The 18,586-nt window shown below is 47.6% G+C and overlaps 1 protein-coding gene across 1 annotated transcript in view; it reads left to right on the forward strand.

The window, feature by feature from the left end:
• Positions 1–17,594, forward strand: part of DMBT1 (deleted in malignant brain tumors 1) — a 51,605-nt gene extending 34,011 nt beyond the window's left edge. Inside the window, exons 29-46 of the mRNA XM_050340820.1 lie at positions 3,600–3,911; positions 5,063–5,647; positions 5,849–5,971; positions 6,059–6,370; positions 6,842–6,883; positions 7,342–7,653; positions 8,109–8,150; positions 8,597–8,908; positions 9,851–9,892; positions 10,345–10,656; positions 11,123–11,164; positions 11,615–11,926; positions 12,090–12,119; positions 13,359–13,509; positions 13,798–14,009; positions 14,246–14,418; positions 14,921–15,309; positions 15,917–17,594. Of these exons, the coding sequence (XP_050196777.1) occupies positions 3,600–3,911; positions 5,063–5,647; positions 5,849–5,971; positions 6,059–6,370; positions 6,842–6,883; positions 7,342–7,653; positions 8,109–8,150; positions 8,597–8,908; positions 9,851–9,892; positions 10,345–10,656; positions 11,123–11,164; positions 11,615–11,926; positions 12,090–12,119; positions 13,359–13,509; positions 13,798–14,009; positions 14,246–14,418; positions 14,921–15,309; positions 15,917–16,202 (3,989 nt within the window). The 3' untranslated portion in view covers positions 16,203–17,594. The remainder of the gene's footprint in view (positions 1–3,599; positions 3,912–5,062; positions 5,648–5,848; positions 5,972–6,058; positions 6,371–6,841; positions 6,884–7,341; positions 7,654–8,108; positions 8,151–8,596; positions 8,909–9,850; positions 9,893–10,344; positions 10,657–11,122; positions 11,165–11,614; positions 11,927–12,089; positions 12,120–13,358; positions 13,510–13,797; positions 14,010–14,245; positions 14,419–14,920; positions 15,310–15,916) is intronic.
• Positions 17,595–18,586: the final 992 nt, after the last annotated feature.

Genomic DNA, 18,586 nt, shown 5'->3' on the forward strand with positions numbered 1-18,586 from the left:
AGAAGAAACGTATTTACCCTTCTCAGCGTTCACTCTCAAGGTTTCCAACATTGTCTTTGGCCTCTTGTATTTTACACTTCCTTCTTCCATTCCAATAACGTTGGCCTTTGTGGAAAGGCCTTCTAGATCATTCTCTTTTGCCTTTGGCCTTTGGTTCTCATCCTTGATGGCTGTCCCTGGAGGCAACAAATTTGTATATGGCAGCAATTTTAACTTGGGATGATTCCATCCAAGACATGATGGCTGTAGAGGCAGGAATGAGATGGAGAACAACGTTCTGGCTCTTCAGGGTAAGGATGCTCATCAGCTTTTTCTTGTTAAATTGTTAAAACACAGGAAGAGAGGAAAGTAACCACTCTGGTAAGAGAGTGGTGAATGAGAATTAAGCATTATTTCATATTGTGAAAAAGCTTTGGATTCGTTCTTCAAAGAATGACACAGGTGTAACTGCCACTGTGCAAAATTAAACACAGGAATATATTAAGAAATTTTCTTAACAGAAATCTGAACATTTCCACCCTCATTTGCTGGTTCAAAGCATCAAAGGAAGTTTTAGAATAAAATGAAGTTGCAAGCTACGTAATTTTCTTAATCCTGCATAAAATCTACTCACTTTTCTACAGTGTTTGCACAAAAGGTTATCAGCTGACCCTGATTCTCTGGCACTTTTTTCCTATCTAACAGCCTTTCAGTGAATTTTGAGTTTTGGCTTGAAATTAAATGTGCCAAAAAAGAATGGGTTCATTGCGGGGGTGGAGGTGTTGACTTCAATCGCAAGGTTCTTCAGGGACTCCCCATTCACACTTCAACAGGGCCACTAGGTCAAGTCTTATTTTATTTAAAGTATGCTGAAGCTTTGGGACATTCTTGACTCCCCAGGAAAGCTTATCATACTAGTTGGAAAGTCTCTTTTACTGTTTTGCTGGAAGAAGCCCATTGAAGTTTCAAGATTCTGCTGCCATCCAGATAACTGCCAGTGGGGAATCTCCCCATGAAAGAAAAATACTGAGATTCATCAGCTGGAATTGAAAGGTATCTTTGGATAGGAACTCATTCTTTTTTTTTTTTTTTTTTTTTTTGTACAATGAGATGATTGTGAAACCTATGGTAGCATAAATATTTCCTTCCAGGCAATGGAAAATGTTACTCTTGAGATGTTATCTTTTTGCAAAACCCCAGGAAGTTACAAAATATTAAATAACAAATCAAACATATGTTTGTTTCAGATCAGAGGACTGTGGTTGTTTTATTGTTCTCCTGTAGAAAAAGAGACCTGTAGGGCCACTCCCCTTCAGAAATAGAGACTATATATTCTGAGGTCCTTTCTATCAACAACACTTGGTAAGATGGGTACCACTATGATTTTGACATGGCTACTCCTGTTGGGTGCAGCAGTTCTGGAGGCCAAAACAGGTAAAACCACTTTGACTTGTTCCAGGGTGCATAAGAAAATTTAATGCTTGGAGCCTGTCTGTTGATTCCGTGAACAGAATTTAGATTCATGTTTGTATCAGTCTGGGAAAAAGACTAAAGAGGGAATTAGAGGGAAGACAGAGCACAGTTTTGTTCTACTAAAATGATGAACTAATCACCAGAGTGAATGGTAAGAATGTTTTGAACCATTTAGTGGAGTCCATTTTGCTGTCACAAGGTTGTACTTTAGTGCCTTGCAACGCTTCAAGAATTGCATCTGTGAGTATGTCATGAACGAGTCATTCCTCCAGTTCCAGAAACTGGATCTAAGAATCATGGAAATGGTTATTTATTTGTTTACTTATTTTCAGTGTATATTTATTCCATAGTATATGCATGCATACATATGTTGTATATTTAATATTCCCTGTATCATTTAGTTCTTCTTGGTCTTATGTAAAATTTAACAGAATATAACAAGAAGTAAACTTTTCTTACTCTAGCACTATGGGTAAATGGTGGACATCCAAAAATAACGAAAGTGAGGAAATGCTTTTAGTTGAACTTTTTTATGGTCATTGACTTCTCCCTTACGTGATTAGTTTCTATCTCCTAAGCGACTTGGGTGACTTTTTTGAGGTAAATAGTTCTGTGTATGTCTTAGAATAATTGCTGATGATTTTTCTAACCAGTTATTTCAGCGTCAGGATGAGAATTTATATTGCCATCATCCACCTCATCCGATTTCCTCCATCTGTCTTCTGCTTGCCTGCTGGTGAGCCATCTCTCTTTGGCTACTCTATTTCTTCTCTCTGCCCTCTGCCTCTGTCTCCTGCAGGAGAGTATTTGCTGTATAAATCACAGGCTTTTGTCTTTTTGATACCTCTGAAGTGTCAGGCGGGACTCAGCCTATCTGACTGCATCCCCAGCTGATGGCTGTGCTCTCACAGTGATGACAGACCTTGAGTGAAAGCAAATAAACCCGGTTTAGATCTGCTTTAATTTCCTAATCCCGCGCTGACTTTTCGCCAGGTTTGCTGTGTCACCTCTCAGAACTCCTCTGAGAGGGGTCCAAAAATGTGCAAGTTCAAGTAGGTATTTGAAGAAAGAAGTCAAACATAAGTCAAGGGGCACTTTTGTAGCTTCTCCCTTTGAAATGCATACAAATCAGGACAAATTTAGTTTGGCCACCGTCTTTACTGTACTTCTAGTCCAATAACAAAGAATTAGATGCAGTGAAGAAATCCTGGAGCTGTTAACTCCTGAGATTTGTTTTGCTTTGGATGACTTAGTGTTTAATAAGAAGGCAAATATGCATTTGGCAGAAAAGCAAAGGATAACAAGTGCAGCGTGCATGTTTTGAATTCCAAAGTGTAAGTACTGCAAATCTTAAGTTACTACATTTGTTTGCTCACTTACACTTGGTGGTAAAGGCTTCAATAAATGTCTTCATCAAAAATGATTCTCTAAAATCAGGATTATGCTGCTGACAGCAGAACATCTAAACAAACCAACTCAAACTGAAAAGCAGATGTGTTTTATTTGAATGAACACAGTAATCAGATGTATACATGATAGGTTGTTTCTTTATTTCAAAAATCTAATTACACTTCAATTGAATAAAAGAAATAAAACCCACTGAATTCCTATTGAAATCTTTATCATCCTGCTGAGACCACTGTCCAGTCTGTAGAATATTCAGTGGAATTCTTCCAGTAAAATTACTCTCAAAAACAATAGGATTTGGGTTTGATGTGTGGACTCTATGTCCTTAAAATTCTCCCGAAAGTTCTAGAGGAAGAAGAGAAATTCCAGTTAAATTATTTAAACCATGGAGAGGTTTCATTGAGAAACTGAAATTAATTTTCTCTCTTTTGCTTTCCTATTGAAGTTTGCTTATTAGTAAAGAATTTCCTTTCTTGCCTAAATAGTTTTTGCTTAGCCTGCTGTCTGTCTTTACTGTGGGAATGTTGCATAAAATACACGCAGCTGATTTTGAGATCTGGAAGAGAGGAAGAAAAAAAAAGAAAAAAAGGTGTGAATAAACCTCTGTCCTTACAGGCACTTAATACTGGGCTGGGCAAGCACCTTCTAGGGACAATGGGGCAAGAGGACAGAACACTCCTGACAGTCACTTCCAGCCTGTTTGTCTGACCGGTCTGTGCTCGATTCCCTCTCTCCCAAAGCGCCCTATCTCCGGCTGGTGAACGGAAGGCACCGATGCGAAGGCCGCCTGGAGATCTACTACAGAGGACAGTGGGGGACGGTCTGTGACGATTACTGGGACCTTGCCGATGCCCAGGTTGTGTGCAGGCAGCTGGGCTGTGGCAATGCCATTGCAGCTATGGGAAGCGCCTACTTCGGGCAAGGCTCCGGTTACATCCTGCTGGACAACGTGAGGTGCGGTGGAAATGAGGTGTCCCTGCTGCGCTGCAATCACACTGGGTGGAGGATACACAACTGTGCCCACTACGAAGATGCTGGTGTTGTCTGTTCAGGTGCTGTTGCTTTTTTTTTTTCTTTTCTAAACAATTTTGCTGTAAGTTACACTCAATCTGTTTGTGCCAGCGTGAGGGGATGCAGACATTCTCCTACTGGGTAACATTTCATTCATTCAAGACTAAAAGCTATCCTAGATACAGGTCTAACCTTTTTTTCTGCTTTGCTATGAAGAATTCTCTATCTGTGGAAGGGCACAGTCCCTCTGAAAAGGCCTGTTCACAAGAAGAACAGTCTGATCTTCCAACAACCCTGTGTTTTCACCCTGCTGACCCTGCAGAGCCAGCATGAACTCAAGTTTTCTCACTAGGGTGACATACAAACTGTGCTTACTCATCCACACAAAGCAATTTAAACCCCTAAGGATAAGATATATATTGAAGTATGCAGAATATTAATTCCATCTCATCAACTGGCAGAGGCAATAAGGAAACAAGTCAAAGTTAAAGTCAAAGTTATGTCTGATATCAGTTTATCAGGGAGAAATGGGGTTAGGTGAGCTCTTAATGGATTCATAATGGGCAATAATAATTTTACAGTCACAACCCAAACTGTCATAGCTGACAATTCACTTTACATTGTTTCCATATTTTTGAAGTTGTCTTTCAAGTTTAGGTCCATTAATATCTGTTCCCTTTACAAATATCCATCCATTTTGAATAGTCTGTCACCTTGCTGTTTTCTCATTCTACTTTCCCATTATTTTTTAAGATAATGTACATAATTTGTATCTTATTTTCTCGAGATGATCGGGAACTGAGGCATGGCTGATGGCAACAGGTTCCTCAGGTGTTTTATGTATATATTGCAGTTTTGTACATTTTCTCAGGGAGTAAGAGCCTGGTGGGCTGAATCCATGCTAGAAGAAAATGCTACCTACACCAGTGCTTTTTAAATCTCTTTAAGTGCCATTTATTTGCACACCCTGCTGTCACCATCTGGAAATACCACTTTCAAGATCAGTTTTCAACTGGTTGTTACCCATCTCCATTCTATCCATTGACGCCAGACAAGACAGAGTTTGCCATCAGAATAACTCACCTTGATTTTGCTTTGTCCTTAAGGAACCGGGCTTGTAGATAACACACAGATGTACCCATTGCACAAGTGCAGTCCTCACATGTGGGGTGGTTTTCTTCTGGGTTCACAGAGGAGGCTGATGCAGCACCAACCACCTCCATGGCAGCAGCAACTTCAATACTGGAGGCAGAATACGTGGAAACGGCGACATCCATGGAAACTACAACATCCATGGAAACTACAATATCCATGGAAACTACAGCATCCCCAGAAACTACAGCATCCCCAGAAACTACAGCATCCCCAGAAACAACGATACCTCCATCAGGGACAACAATCTCAACATCAACAGCCCTCCCAGAGACGATGACATCCCCAGGGGAGCCAACCACCATGGTGCCATCGACCAGCAGTGCAGAGCTGTCCTTCCTAGAGGTGGCCACCACAGTGCCAGTGACAACCCCAGAGACAACAACCAAACTACTGACGACCCCCACAGAAGAGACGTCCACTTCACCAGAGGTCACCACCACAGTGCCAGTGACAACCCCAGAGACAACAACAACTGAACTACTGACGACCCTCCCAGAAGAGATGTCCCCTTCACCAGAGATAACCAGCACATTGACATTGAGCTCCTCACCACTGATGTTCACCCAACTTGATACAACCACCACAGCAACAACGGCCACCAGAGCAGAGGAGAGCGCAGCAGGTAACCCTGTTCACAGTCATTCACTGTTCTCTTTAGTGTGCCTGAACTTCCTTCACTGGCCTGATTGTACTGCAGGAAGATTCCCAGCATGGCAGGACAGAGCTCCTGGCTCTCCTCCTTAGTCCTCTCTTAGTGTTCCAGCTCTGCTTGTCATGTCCTGTGTCATGTCCATTGTCACTGAACTAATGACCTCCCTAACAGAGACGTCCAGTGCACCAAAGACAAGCACCATGCTCCTACCACCCTCCACAGCAGAGTTGTCCACCTCAGCAGAGGAGATCTCCACAGTGAGAATAACTACCACAGCAGAGGAGAGCACACCAGGTAACCTTATCCACCCTCACTCACTGGTCTCCTTAGTGACCCTCATCTCTTTTCCAAGAGCGACCCTCATCCATGTTCCCCTGCCAGGTGCCAGCCTGCGCCTGTGGGGCGGCAGGAGCGGCTGCGAGGGCCGCGTGGAGCTGTACGATGGCAGCACGTGGGGCACGGTGTGTGATGACCAGTGGGACCTGCGGGATGCCCAGGTGGTGTGTCGGCAGCTGGGCTGTGGGGAGGCCCTGGGGGCCCCACACACTGCCCACTTTGGCCCGGGCTCGGGGCGCATCTTCCTGGACGACGTGCAGTGCCGTGGGGACGAGCCCTCCCTGCAGATGTGCAGGCACAACGGCTGGGGAGTGCACAACTGTGGGCACGTGGAGGATGCCAGCGTCATCTGTGCAGGTGGGTGGGTGGCAGAGACCACGGGATTTTTTGCACATCATTCTGAGTGGGTTCTGGATCTGTCCTCTGGAATCAGCCCTGCTGAGCTGCCTTGGGAGAGCCAGGGCAGAGAGGCGAGGTTGGGATCTTCTGTTCCTTAGGGTTGAAGCCCATGTCATGCAAGAGCCCTGTTGTTTCCCACAGCCAGGGCACAGCAGGCTCTGCACACTTCCTGGTGTAGGTGCTCAGTGTGGGTGCAAGGAGCAGGATGGTGGGATTGTTTTCTGAAGGAGAGGATTGTTTTTTGGAGACATGTCAGGCTGGTGTATGGGTGGAGAAAAGACAGGATCCACTCCCCATTTCCGCTTTAGTTCTCCAACCTGACTTTTTATGTCCATGTCCATGACTATGTCCATGTCCATGTCCATATCCCTGTCTATCCATTCCCACAATCTCCCTGCCCATTCATTCACTGCCTCTTCTTTCTTGCAGCCACTCGTCCAACCCTTCCTGCACAATGGCCATTCACAACAGGTAATTCCTGACCACCCAGCTAAGGTTCAGCTTTGTAGTGGGCCCCAGTCTTGAGATGGCATAACAGGAGGTGAAACAGGGGCTTCCTCCTTGGCTGATCCTGCTCAGTGCATGACTGCTGGTCCTCTCTGACCCTGACATCTCCAGGAGGTGGGAGTTGGCCCCCTCAGGAGATGGATCAATCTCAAGGGTTGTAAAGGGCTTTTCTGCAAATGACCCAGTCCCTTGATCAACTCTGCCCTCAGGCAGTTCCCTCAGGCCCCAACAGGAGGGCTCCGGACAGGACAAATCTGCACACCCGGGGTTTTGCTCCATCCCTGTCCTCCCCTGGTCCCCTTCAGGCTGCACCATCCCAGTTCAAGGTCACCACAGAAAATCACCAAAACAATCGGGGAGGTGATGTGGGCTGTGGGTACCAGGCTGGAGTGACCCTGACCCGTGGCATGTTCCCCTGCCAGGTGCCAGCCTGCGCCTGTGGGGCGGCAGGAGCGGCTGCGAGGGCCGCGTGGAGCTGTACGACGGCAGCACGTGGGGCACGGTGTGTGATGACCAGTGGGACCTGCGGGATGCCCAGGTGGTGTGTCGGCAGCTGGGCTGTGGGGAGGCCCTGGGGGCCCCACACACTGCCCACTTTGGCCCGGGCTCGGGGCGCATCTTCCTGGACGACGTGCAGTGCCGTGGGGACGAGCCCTCCCTGCAGATGTGCAGGCACAACGGCTGGGGAGTGCACAACTGTGGGCACGTGGAGGATGCCAGCGTCGTCTGTGCAGGTGGGTGGGTGGCAGAGGCCACGGGATTTTTTGCCGTCATTCTCAGTGAGTTCCGAATTTGTCCTCTGGGATCAGCCGTGGTGACCTGCCTTGGGAGAGCCAGGGCAGAGAGGTGAGGTTGGGATCTTCTGCTGCCCGGGGCTGAAGCCCATGTCATGCAAAAGCCCTGTTGTTTCCCACAGCCAGGGCACAGCAGGCTCTGCACACTTCCTGGTGTAGGTGCTTGGTATGTGGGTAAAAAGGAGAATGGTGGGATTTCTTTTTGGGAGGACAGGGCAGGACTGGAGACTCATCAGGCTGGTGTCTGGATTGGAGGAATGGCAGGACCCATACTTTCTTCCTCCTTTAGTTCTCCAGCCTGGCTTTTTATGTCCATGATGATGTCCGTGTCAATCCACTACCACAAGCCAGCTGCATTCTCTGCCCTTTCATTCACTGCCTCTTCTTTCTTGCAGACACTCATCCAACCCCTCCTGCACAATGGCCATTCACAACAGGTAATTCCTGACCACCCAGCTAAGGTTCAGCTTTGTAGTGGGCCCCAGTCTGGCATAACAGGAGGTTAGGGGCTTCCTCCTTGGCTGATCCTGCTCAGTGCATGACTGCTGGTCCTCTCTGACCCTGACATCTCCAGGAGGTGGGAGTTGGCCCCCTCAGGGGATGGATCAATCTCAACGGTTGTAAAGGGTTTTTCTGCAAATGACTCAGTCCCTTGATCAACTCTGCCCTCAGGCAGTTCCCTCAGGCCCCAGCAGCAGATCCCTGGACAGGACAAATCTGCACACCCGGGGTCTTTGCTCCATCCCTGTCCTCCCATGGTCCGTCTGGGACTGAACCACAACAGGTTCAGGTCACTGGGTTCAATGTCCAAGACAACTGGGGTGGTGTGGGCTGTGGATGCCGGGCTGGAGTGACCCTGACCCGTGGCATGTTCCCCTGCCAGGTGCCAGCCTGCGCCTGTGGGGCGGCAGGAGCGGCTGCGAGGGCCGCGTGGAGCTGTACGACGGCAGCACGTGGGGCACGGTGTGTGATGACCAGTGGGACCTGCGGGATGCCCAGGTGGTGTGTCGGCAGCTGGGCTGTGGGGAGGCCCTGGGGGCCCCACACGCTGCCCACTTTGGCCCGGGCTCGGGGCGCATCTTCCTGGACGACGTGCAGTGCCGTGGGGACGAGCCCTCCCTGCAGATGTGCAGGCACAACGGCTGGGGAGTGCACAACTGTGGGCACGTGGAGGATGCCAGTGTCGTCTGTGCAGGTGGGTGGGTGGCAGAGAACACATGATTTTTTGCAAACATTCTCAGTGAGTTCCGAATTTATCCTCTGGGATCAGCCGTGCTGACCTGCCTTGGGAGAGCCAGGGCAGAGAGGCGAGGTTGGGGTCTTCTGCTGCCTGGAGCTGGTAGCCCATGTCATGCGAAAACCAAATTTTTGCACAGCCAGGGTTCAGCAGGCTCTCCACACTTCCTGGTGGGGTGACAAAGAGCAGCACTGTGGGATCATTCTTTAGGGAGGATGGGGCAGGACTGGAGTTATGTCCGGCTGGTGTCTGGATGGGAGAACAGCAGGACAGAGCTCCACACTCCCTTATGTCCTTAGTCCTCCAGCTCTGCCTGTCATGTCCTTTGCCATGTCCATTGCCACTGCACTAATGACCTCCCTAATAGGGGCATCCTCTCCACTGGACATCACCACCACAGAGCCATCCACAGCCACACCAGACGTGTCCAGCCCAGCAGAGGTGACCACTCCAGTGACAACGTCTGCCAGAGCAGAGGAGAGCACACCAGGTAACCCTGCCCAGGAGCACCCACTGGTGCTGACCTCCCTTGGGAGACCCAGGGCACAGAGGCGAGGTTGGGGTCTTCTGCTGCCTGGGGCTGGTAGCCCATGTCATGCAAATCCCCACTGTTTCCCACAGAGGGCACAGCAGGCTCTCCACACCTCCTGGTGTAAGGGCTTGCTGCAGTGGCAAAAAACAGGATTGTGGGATTGATATTTGGGGGAGGGTGGGGCAGGACTGGGGACACCTCCAACTTCTTTCTGGGCAGGGAAAAGGCAGGACCCATTCTCTCTCTTCCCCTTTAGTTCCCCAGATTGGCTTTTCATGTCCATGGCCATGGCCATATCCCTCTCCATCCACTACCACAAGCCAGCTGCATTCTCTGCCCTTTCATTCACTGCCTCCTCTTTCTTGCAGCCAGCCGTCCAACCCCTCCTGCACAATGGCCATTCACAACAGGTAATTCCTGACCACCCAGCTTATAGACAGTTTTACAGAAACCTCAGCCTGGAAAGGGAAGAGAGAGGATCTACTGGTCTGATCCTGCTCAGTGCATGACTGCTGCTCCCCTCTGACTCTGACATCTGCAAGGGGCATGAGTTTTCCCTCTTTAAGAGATGGGCCACACTCAGTGGATGCAAAGGGCTTTTCTGAAAATGCCCCAGTGCCTTGATCAACTCTGCCCTCAGGCAGCTCCTTCAGACCCCAGCAGGAGAGCCCTGGACAGCACAAATTGGCCATGTGCACACCCGGGCTCTTTGCTCCATCCCTGTCCTGCCCTGGTCCCCTTGAGGCTGCACCACCCCAGTTCAAGGTCACCACAGTAAAATCACCAAAACAACCGGGGAGGTGTTGTGGGCTGTGGATGCCGGGCTGGAGTGACCCTGACCCGTGGCATGTTCCCCTGCCAGGTTCCAGCCTGCGCCTGTGGGGCGGCAGGAGCGGCTGCGAGGGCCGCGTGGAGCTGTACGACGGCAGCACGTGGGGCACGGTGTGTGATGACCAGTGGGACCTGCGGGATGCCCAGGTGGTGTGTCGGCAGCTGGGCTGTGGGGAGGCCCTGGGGGCCCCACACACTGCCCACTTTGGCCCGGGCTCGGGGCGCATCTTCCTGGACGACGTGCAGTGCCGTGGGGACGAGCCCTCCCTGCAGATGTGCAGGCACAACGGCTGGGGAGTGCACAACTGTGGGCACGTGGAGGATGCCAGCGTCGTCTGTGCAGGTGGGTGGGTGGCAGAGACCACGGGATTTTTTGCACATCATTCTGAGTGGGTTCTGGATCTGTCCTCTGGGATCAGCCGTGCTGAGCTGCCTTGGGAGAGCCAGGGCAGAGAGGTGAGATTGGGATCTTCTGTTCCTTAGGGTTGAAGCCCATGTCATGCAAAAGCCCTGTTGTTTCCCACAGCCAGGGCACAGCAGGCTCTGCACACTTCCTGGTGTAGGTGCTCAGTGTTGGGGCAAGGAGCAGGATGGTGGGATTGTTTTCTGAAGGAGAGGGATTGTTTTTTGGAGACATGTCAGGCTGGTGTATGGGTGGGGAAAAGACAGGATCCACTCCCCATTTCCGCTTTAGTTCTCCAGCCTGGCTTTTTATGTCCATGTCCATGACTATGACCATGTCCATATCCCTGTCTATCCATTCCCATAATCTCCCTGCCCATTCATTCACTGCCTCTTCTTTCTTGCAGCCACCCGTCCAACCCCTCCTGCACAATGGCCATTCACAACAGGTAATTCCTGATCACCCAGCTAAGGTTCAGCTTTGTAGTGGGCCCCAGTCTGGCATAACAGGAGGTTAGGGGCTTCCTCCTTGTCTGATCCTGCTCAGTGCATGACTGCTGGTCCTCTCTGACCCTGACATCTCCAGGAGGCGGGAGTTTTTCCCCTCAGGGGATGGGTCAATCTCAAGGCTTGCAAAGGGTTTTTCTGCAAATGACCCAGTGCCTTGAGCTACTCTGCCCTCAGGCAGCTCCCTCAGACCCCAACAGGAGGGCTCCGGACAGGACAAATCTGCACACCCGGGGTCTTTGCTCCATCCCTGTCCTCCCCTGGTCCCCTTGAGGCTGCACCACCCCAGTTCAAGGTCACCACAGAAAAATCACCAAAACAATCGGGGAGGTGGTGTGGGCTGTGGGTACCATGCTGGAGTGACCCTGACCCGTGGCATGTTCCCCTGCCAGGTGCCAGCCTGCGCCTGTGGGGCGGCAGGAGCGGCTGCGAGGGCCGCGTGGAGCTGTACGACGGCAGCACGTGGGGCACGGTGTGTGATGACCAGTGGGACCTGCGGGATGCCCAGGTGGTGTGTCGGCAGCTGGGCTGTGGGGAGGCCCTGGGGGCCCCACACACTGCCCACTTTGGCCCGGGCTCGGGGCGCATCTTCCTGGACGACGTGCAGTGCCGTGGGGACGAGCCCTCCCTGCAGATGTGCAGGCACAACGGCTGGGGAGTGCACAACTGTGGGCACGTGGAGGATGCCAGCGTCGTCTGTGCAGGTGGGTAGGCAGTAAAGGCAGCTGAGTCTCTGGTGGAGCTTATAGCCTAGCCCCAGTGCCCCCATCCCCTCCTCCCTTCAATCCCATCCTGATACCCTGTGTGCCCCAGGACCTTTCTCATGAGCAGCACATTTCACTCATGTCTCTTCTTTCACACCCACAGCTCCTGCAGCCACCACACCACCTCCATCAGGTAATGCTCTTCTGTGTCTCTTCTCACCTTCCTAATTTGTGTGCTGAGTCCCTTTAGCACATTTTTTAAAATTTGTCTTTTGCCTCTGTGACAATATCACTTTAAAGTTGTGTGGTGATTCCTAGACAGGCTGTGATGTCCCCTTGCCTTTCAGTGATGCTGTTTTCCAACCATACTGATTGGCTGTGTCAAACCATTTCCTTGCTGGGCAATTCAGCTGGGTCAGGGCCTTGGAAATATTGTCTAAATCTCCAATTTCTAACTAACTGCATTCATCAGCATTGGGAGAATGGTGTTCAAGTATGGCAGTGTGCAGTCTGAGGCACTCCTGCTTACTAGAGCTGTTATGGTCTCTTTTATAATTTTGCCTTAGAAAGCAGGTTTTAGATTTAGAGCTTGACCATTCACAGTTGAAAATAATATGAAGTGAATTTCACTAGAGCCTGTCTAGTGTTATCAGAGGAAGAGTCCATGTCTGGGTACAGCTGATGCTCCCAAGCTTGGAATAGCCTGTGAATCCCAAAATCCTGGGGCAGGGAAGCATGTATAGCACTGGTGGGTGCCTCTGTGCAGGACTATAACATGGGTTGTCACCTCTACATGTCAAATCTTGTGGCATTTAGGTTCAAAGCTTGTGTTCTCCTCCCTGCAGAAAAGCTTTTAGGATTATTTGTGTGTTTAACAAGTATTATGTCATTCATGCTGGCAGGAACACAAAAGCTTTTTGCAGCTATGTTCATAGGAGAAATGAGTTATATTTAAGACTTTCTCCAGCAGCCTGGAGTGCTTATTTCAGTCTGAGACCATAAAATTACAGAGTTTCCTAGAAGACTTGCAACTTATTTACCCTCCAAAGTCCTTAGGGCAATAAAGAGAAGGAGCAGAGTAACTGAGGAGAGGGTGTTTACTGAGGAAGGTACTTCCATTTAGACTGTTATGACACCTCCCAGAATCAGACCTTGACTGTAAAAAGAAGAGGCCAGAGCAGAAAGCATCAAGGTGTTTCCAGCCCATCCTGAAGAGGGTAGTCTGACACCACAGATGTGACAGGGAATTCCAAATCCAATACAAAAGTAAAGGCTAAAGCAAAAAAACAAATATTTGTTTTGATTTGGCTCATACAGAATATCACCCACAGTCAGCAGGGGACCTGCTTTTCCACAGCTACAGATGAGATGCACAGCTCAAGTGCACTTCTGCAGTTACTGTAAGTAAATTCTCTTCTGTTTCTTTCTGCAGCACCTTATTTTTGTGGTGGCTCAATCTCAGATTCCTCTGGGATGGTGCAGAGTCCCTACTACCCTGGAAGTTATCCAAACAACGCTGACTGCGAGTGGGAAATACAAGTCGAGAGCAATTTCCGTGTTACACTCACATTTAGAGATATTGCGTAAGTAAAACACCGATTCCCTGTGCAAATAACAAAGTCAGAACTTACTTGAGAAGTTTGAAAACTTATCTAAAACAGGCAACCTTCCTAATTTTAAAGATACTTTCAATAATATCTGGAAGACCAGATCAAAATCTAGACTACTGTAGTATTTTTTGCTCACAGTTTTCTGCTGTGGCTGCATACAAACCAAATGAGACCTCTCCTGAAGGATTTTATCACATGTTAGGCAGTGAAATCAGAGTTTCTGGAACAGATTTAACAAGGTGCTGATGTTTTGTTCACCAGGATGCAAAGCAGCACATGCCAGCACGACTACATTGAAGTCTATGACGGGCCTCGACGCTCTTCCCCGCTTCTTGGGAGAGTTTGTTCTGGTTCCTTCCCCACATTCGTGTCCTCTTCAAACATGATGACCCTTCGCTTTCACAGTGATTCTAGAGGCTCCTTCAGAGGCTTTCAGGCTCACTACTCCTCCATCCCAGCAGATCACAACACCAGTAAGTCCTCAGCTGGTGTTTCTCAACAGACAAGCTTATTTATTGCTTTTGTTTGCAAAATAAGTATTTGTGTAAATTTAAAGATGTTTACTGAAATTGAATGATGAAACATGACGGGTTGGGGTGTGAACTGCCTGACTTCTAAATTAAGAAAACAACACTTGCCTCAATTACAACCTTTAATCTTTAACAAACTCCTGAAGTCACTAATATATTGTACCTCCTTCTTCTGCCAGCCCTTCAGTGCCTGCCAGACTACATGCACGCAGTGGTGAGCAGGGACCACCTCCAGTCTCAGGGCTACTCAGCCCAGATGGTCACCCTGAATGACAATCGCTGCAGGCCAACAATCACCTCACAGGAGGTTGTGTTCAACATTCCCTACGACGGCTGCGGGACGATACGAGAGGTGCGTTCACCAGGGCGGGCTCTGAATTGCAGGACCCACTGTGAGAAGAGTCACAAAAAAGGCCATTGTGGCCAGTGAGAGCTGGAGGGTTTAGTGCTTTAGCTTTCCAAGCCTCAGGGAATATCTGTGCTTAATTAGAAAGAGCTTCTAGGGAGGAAAGCATGGGAGCAAGCTATAAGAATTTTCTGTGATTTAAAATAGATGTGGTCCTCTAAGTGCACAGGATTGGGATGCCTGTGTTCTACACAACTGCTGTTTGTACTGATGGTCAATGAGTTGGCTCTGCCTTGGATTTAACAGGGTTTTTCTCTGCTGAATTCTGTCTAATTACATACAATTTACACTGTGTGAGCAGAAAAGACCAACATCAAGCTCCCTTTGATTTAAAGTGTGTAAGACAAACCTACATTTTTAAAATTCGTATTTAAGCTTATAAAATCTTAGAACTTTCACGGAATGTGACAAAAAAGCAATTCCTCATTTTGAATTGCACATTAAACAGGAGAACAACGATACAATCAACTATTCCAACACGATCAGAGTTGCATCTTCTGGGCACATAATCAAGAGGAAAAAGAATATCAACTTACATATCAGTTGCAAAATGCTGCAGAAGACGTGGATGCAAGTAATGTACACTGCTGAGGACACTGTAGACCTGAATGAATATCAGTTTGGAAGATACGACATGAACATCACCTTTTATGATTCCTCAGCCTTCTCGCGGCAAGTGCGCAGCTCGCCCTACTTCATCGACTTGAACCAAAATTTGTACCTCCAGGCCTGTCTTCACAGCTCAGACCCGAACCTGAAGGTGTTTGTGGACACGTGTGTGGCATCACCTGATCCTCGGGACTTTAACACTCTGGCCTATGACATAGTCAGGAACGGGTAAGAGCTTTCTTCAAGCTGTTAGAACCACACCTGTGATCTGCATTCATTTAAAAGAACAGAGCCAATCTGAGTTGGGTTAGAACTCATTATCAATAGACTGTTAAAAGGGGCCTTTGATTTTTTGTTTGTTTTTTTTTTTTTTAACAGCATGAGCCTGGAAATAAGAAATTACGCTTCCACCTTACTAACATTTCATTTCAATTACTTCATCTTTGTCCTATGAGCAAAATTCAAAGTAGTGGGAGCGACGTAAATGAGACAGTGAAAACTGGCAGCAGGAACCTGTAATCCTAGGAGTTTAATGTTTTTAGTATAGCCAGGTCAAGCATTAGACTAGCTTTTTTATGCCTTGCATAGCACAGATATTAGTAAGAGTCTGTTCTTCCTTCTGGGGAAAAAAAGAGTTGTCAATGCTCTAGCTCCTTCATAGGAGTTAAATAAGTTTATATTTTTAAAGTCTATCTGCTGTGCAAGTTGCATTTGTAGCTCTTTCTTTTTAGTATCAGACTACGATACAGTTTAGTTTTAATCTATTGTGTTTTTGCAGGAATGTGCCCCTGTGCATCCTTGAAGACTAACCACCTTTTTTTTGGTTCCTTTCTAGGTGTCCCAGAGACCCTTCCTACGCCACGTTCCACTCCCCTTCCAGCCACTTTGCCCGGTTCAAATTCAACGCCTTTGAGTTCATCAGCCGCCACCCCTCGGTGTACCTGAAGTGTGAGCTGATGGTCTGCAGGCTCGGGGACTACTCCTCCCACTGCTACCGGGGCTGCGCCGGCAGGGCCAAGAGAGACACGAGTCCTGCCGAGGAAAAAGTGGACGTGGTTGTGGGGCCGATTCGGCGCCGAGAAGGGGCTGCTCAGAGTGGGAATACCACTAAAGCCAGATAAATTCCTCTCACATCTGCTCTGAGGTGACTTCAGGCCCCAAGAAAAGCCGTAGCTCTTGCGTTGCTGACACCTGTCACTCAAATCTGCTTTTGCCAACTTCTCCGTGAAAAGGAAGCAATCGACTCTTTGCAAGCCCCCTGTTCTTACCTGCATATTTAAAATGTGTAACTGCTTTGGCTGTCCGAAAGGAGAGATTGCCTGTAACCCATTTTGGTGCTGTAACTCCTTGAATTGAGCCAATTAGTTCCAATCTGCTGGTGTAATGGCACCTGGGGACATGGTTTGGTGATGGACTTGTCTGTGCTGGTTTAATGGTTGGACTCAATGATCTTAAAGGTCTTTCCTAACCTAAATAATCCATGATTCCATGATGGCCAGCTGGAAGCTAACACCCAGCCTCCCTGAGAAACATTTCATTCCCTCAGTTGTCTTCTGCTTATGAAGCTGACTTTAAGTTGTCATCCCTGCCAATGTAAAGCCTGTCAGAAAAGTTGAAAGCAATGAATCTGTGAGAAGATCACTTACCTCTGATTTCAGCCTGGGAACCATCCCTTTAATACAGGAGGCTCTTTGTGCCCTGATCTTTAATATTCTGAGATCAAACTGCACCAACTTTCACTCGTAGGGCTGGGCTCCTCTGTGCCTCCTCCCCAGGCAGTCCCCACTGCTGCTGACAGCTCCTTCACACTGGCTGTTAGTGCTGTTGCCATCCTGGCAGCTGCAGTTTTTTGTTCTTGATGGTTTTATTGCAAGAGCAGCACTGAAGAAACTGCTTTCACGTGGGACAGCATCAGATCCAAGGTCAGCACCACCCACCAAATGACCACAAGCGTCACGTATTCACCAGCCACCAAAATGCCTCACTGCTGACAGTCACACACGTGCCATTTGTAGGAAACCATGATATCTTTACCTACAATGAATCCTGGCCTGCTACAGTGCTTTAGAACAGCTTTGTAATCCTAACATCTCTTAAATAATCAGTCTCAAATAATTTCAATAGCCGTGCCACAAGCTGTTTGATACAACCATTTTATCATTTTTCTCCTCTTCAGTTCTCTTCTCACATCAATCTAAAACCATTTATCCAATGCCTCAGAATTTTGTGAGCTGGACTGAAAATGTGAATGAGGTACCAATAAATACTTCAAGGCTTATTAAAAGGAAGGAAAATTTAATTTGGGGAGAATGGGTCATGTCTGGAAAGGAAATGTAAAAACTGATCTTACCACAGCAACTGGAATTGTGGCTATGCAATATTCTAATTAATTTGAGCATTGCTTTTAAAGCTAAAATTCTTGTTGAAATAATAATGGGACTGTGCTTATCTAATGCAGAGATTTCCAAGCTAAAAGTAATCTGTTTTGTGAGCAGTGTAATTTACAATCAAAAGAAGGAATGTTTACAAAGAAATAAATCTAGTTTGTCTTTCAAATTAATGTCTCTGTGCTTAAAGAAACAAACAGATGTTTTACTGTGCTGAAGAGTGTGACCTCTTGGATTAAAAATTCCAAGTGATGGAGTATTTGACTTTCCAGTGTTTGACATTCTGCCCATCATTTTTTTTAAACACTTCTACATGATGTTTTGAAGAGGTGTGAGGTACCTCTGTTGTGTGTAAGTGTTGGACACAGCCCTCTGTGTGTGTTAAAGATGTTCCTTTCCACTGACACACATCCTGAACCAGGTAAAACCATAAATCTCACCCAAAAGATCAATTCTCAGCCAGAAGACATCTCAGCTCTCACCGAAATGTCGTTTAAAAGTTGAAAGACATTTAATATCTGCTCTCCAGAAGGGTTTTTGTTCAATTTTTACTACTTTTGGCTGCTGATCACAAAATTATTTAACTTTTTTTCCCCTTACATGATGGTATGCTTTGTGGTTGTGAGGAGTTTGGCTTCTCAGGGCTTACCCAGCCTTTCAGAATGTCTTGTGTGCATTCACAGATCAGACTGAAATATGCTGGAAATGCAAACACCCAAATCCCACATAAACATTTATCACTGGTGCATGAAAACATGAAAAGCAAGACCTGAGGTTTTTTGCCTTTCATGTCCTGGTTAAAAATACAAAGAATTAAAGCCAAAATGTAAACTGAATTTGTTTACTTGGCCTTTTGTTTTGGTTTTTTGTTTATTTTGTGTGGGATCAGTGTTATGCCAGTCTCACAGAGAAGCCTGGTGCCTGCAAGTACCAGCAGGCAAAAACCAGCAAGTTTTGGCTGGGATAGAGTTAATTTTCTTCCCAGTGGCTGGCACAGTGCTGTGTTTGAACCCCTAGCAATTTGGTTTCAAATACACCCATATTTTTTTAGGAAATAATTGCACAGGGTCTATGAGTTCCCAAAGTTTTGCTGTTCCCAGTGTTACCAGAGCACCTAT

The sequence above is a fragment of the Myiozetetes cayanensis genome, unplaced genomic scaffold (assembly GCF_022539395.1).
Source record: "Myiozetetes cayanensis isolate MyiCay16 unplaced genomic scaffold, myiCay2020 scf10, whole genome shotgun sequence".
NCBI classification, from domain to species: Eukaryota; Metazoa; Chordata; class Aves; order Passeriformes; family Tyrannidae; genus Myiozetetes; species Myiozetetes cayanensis.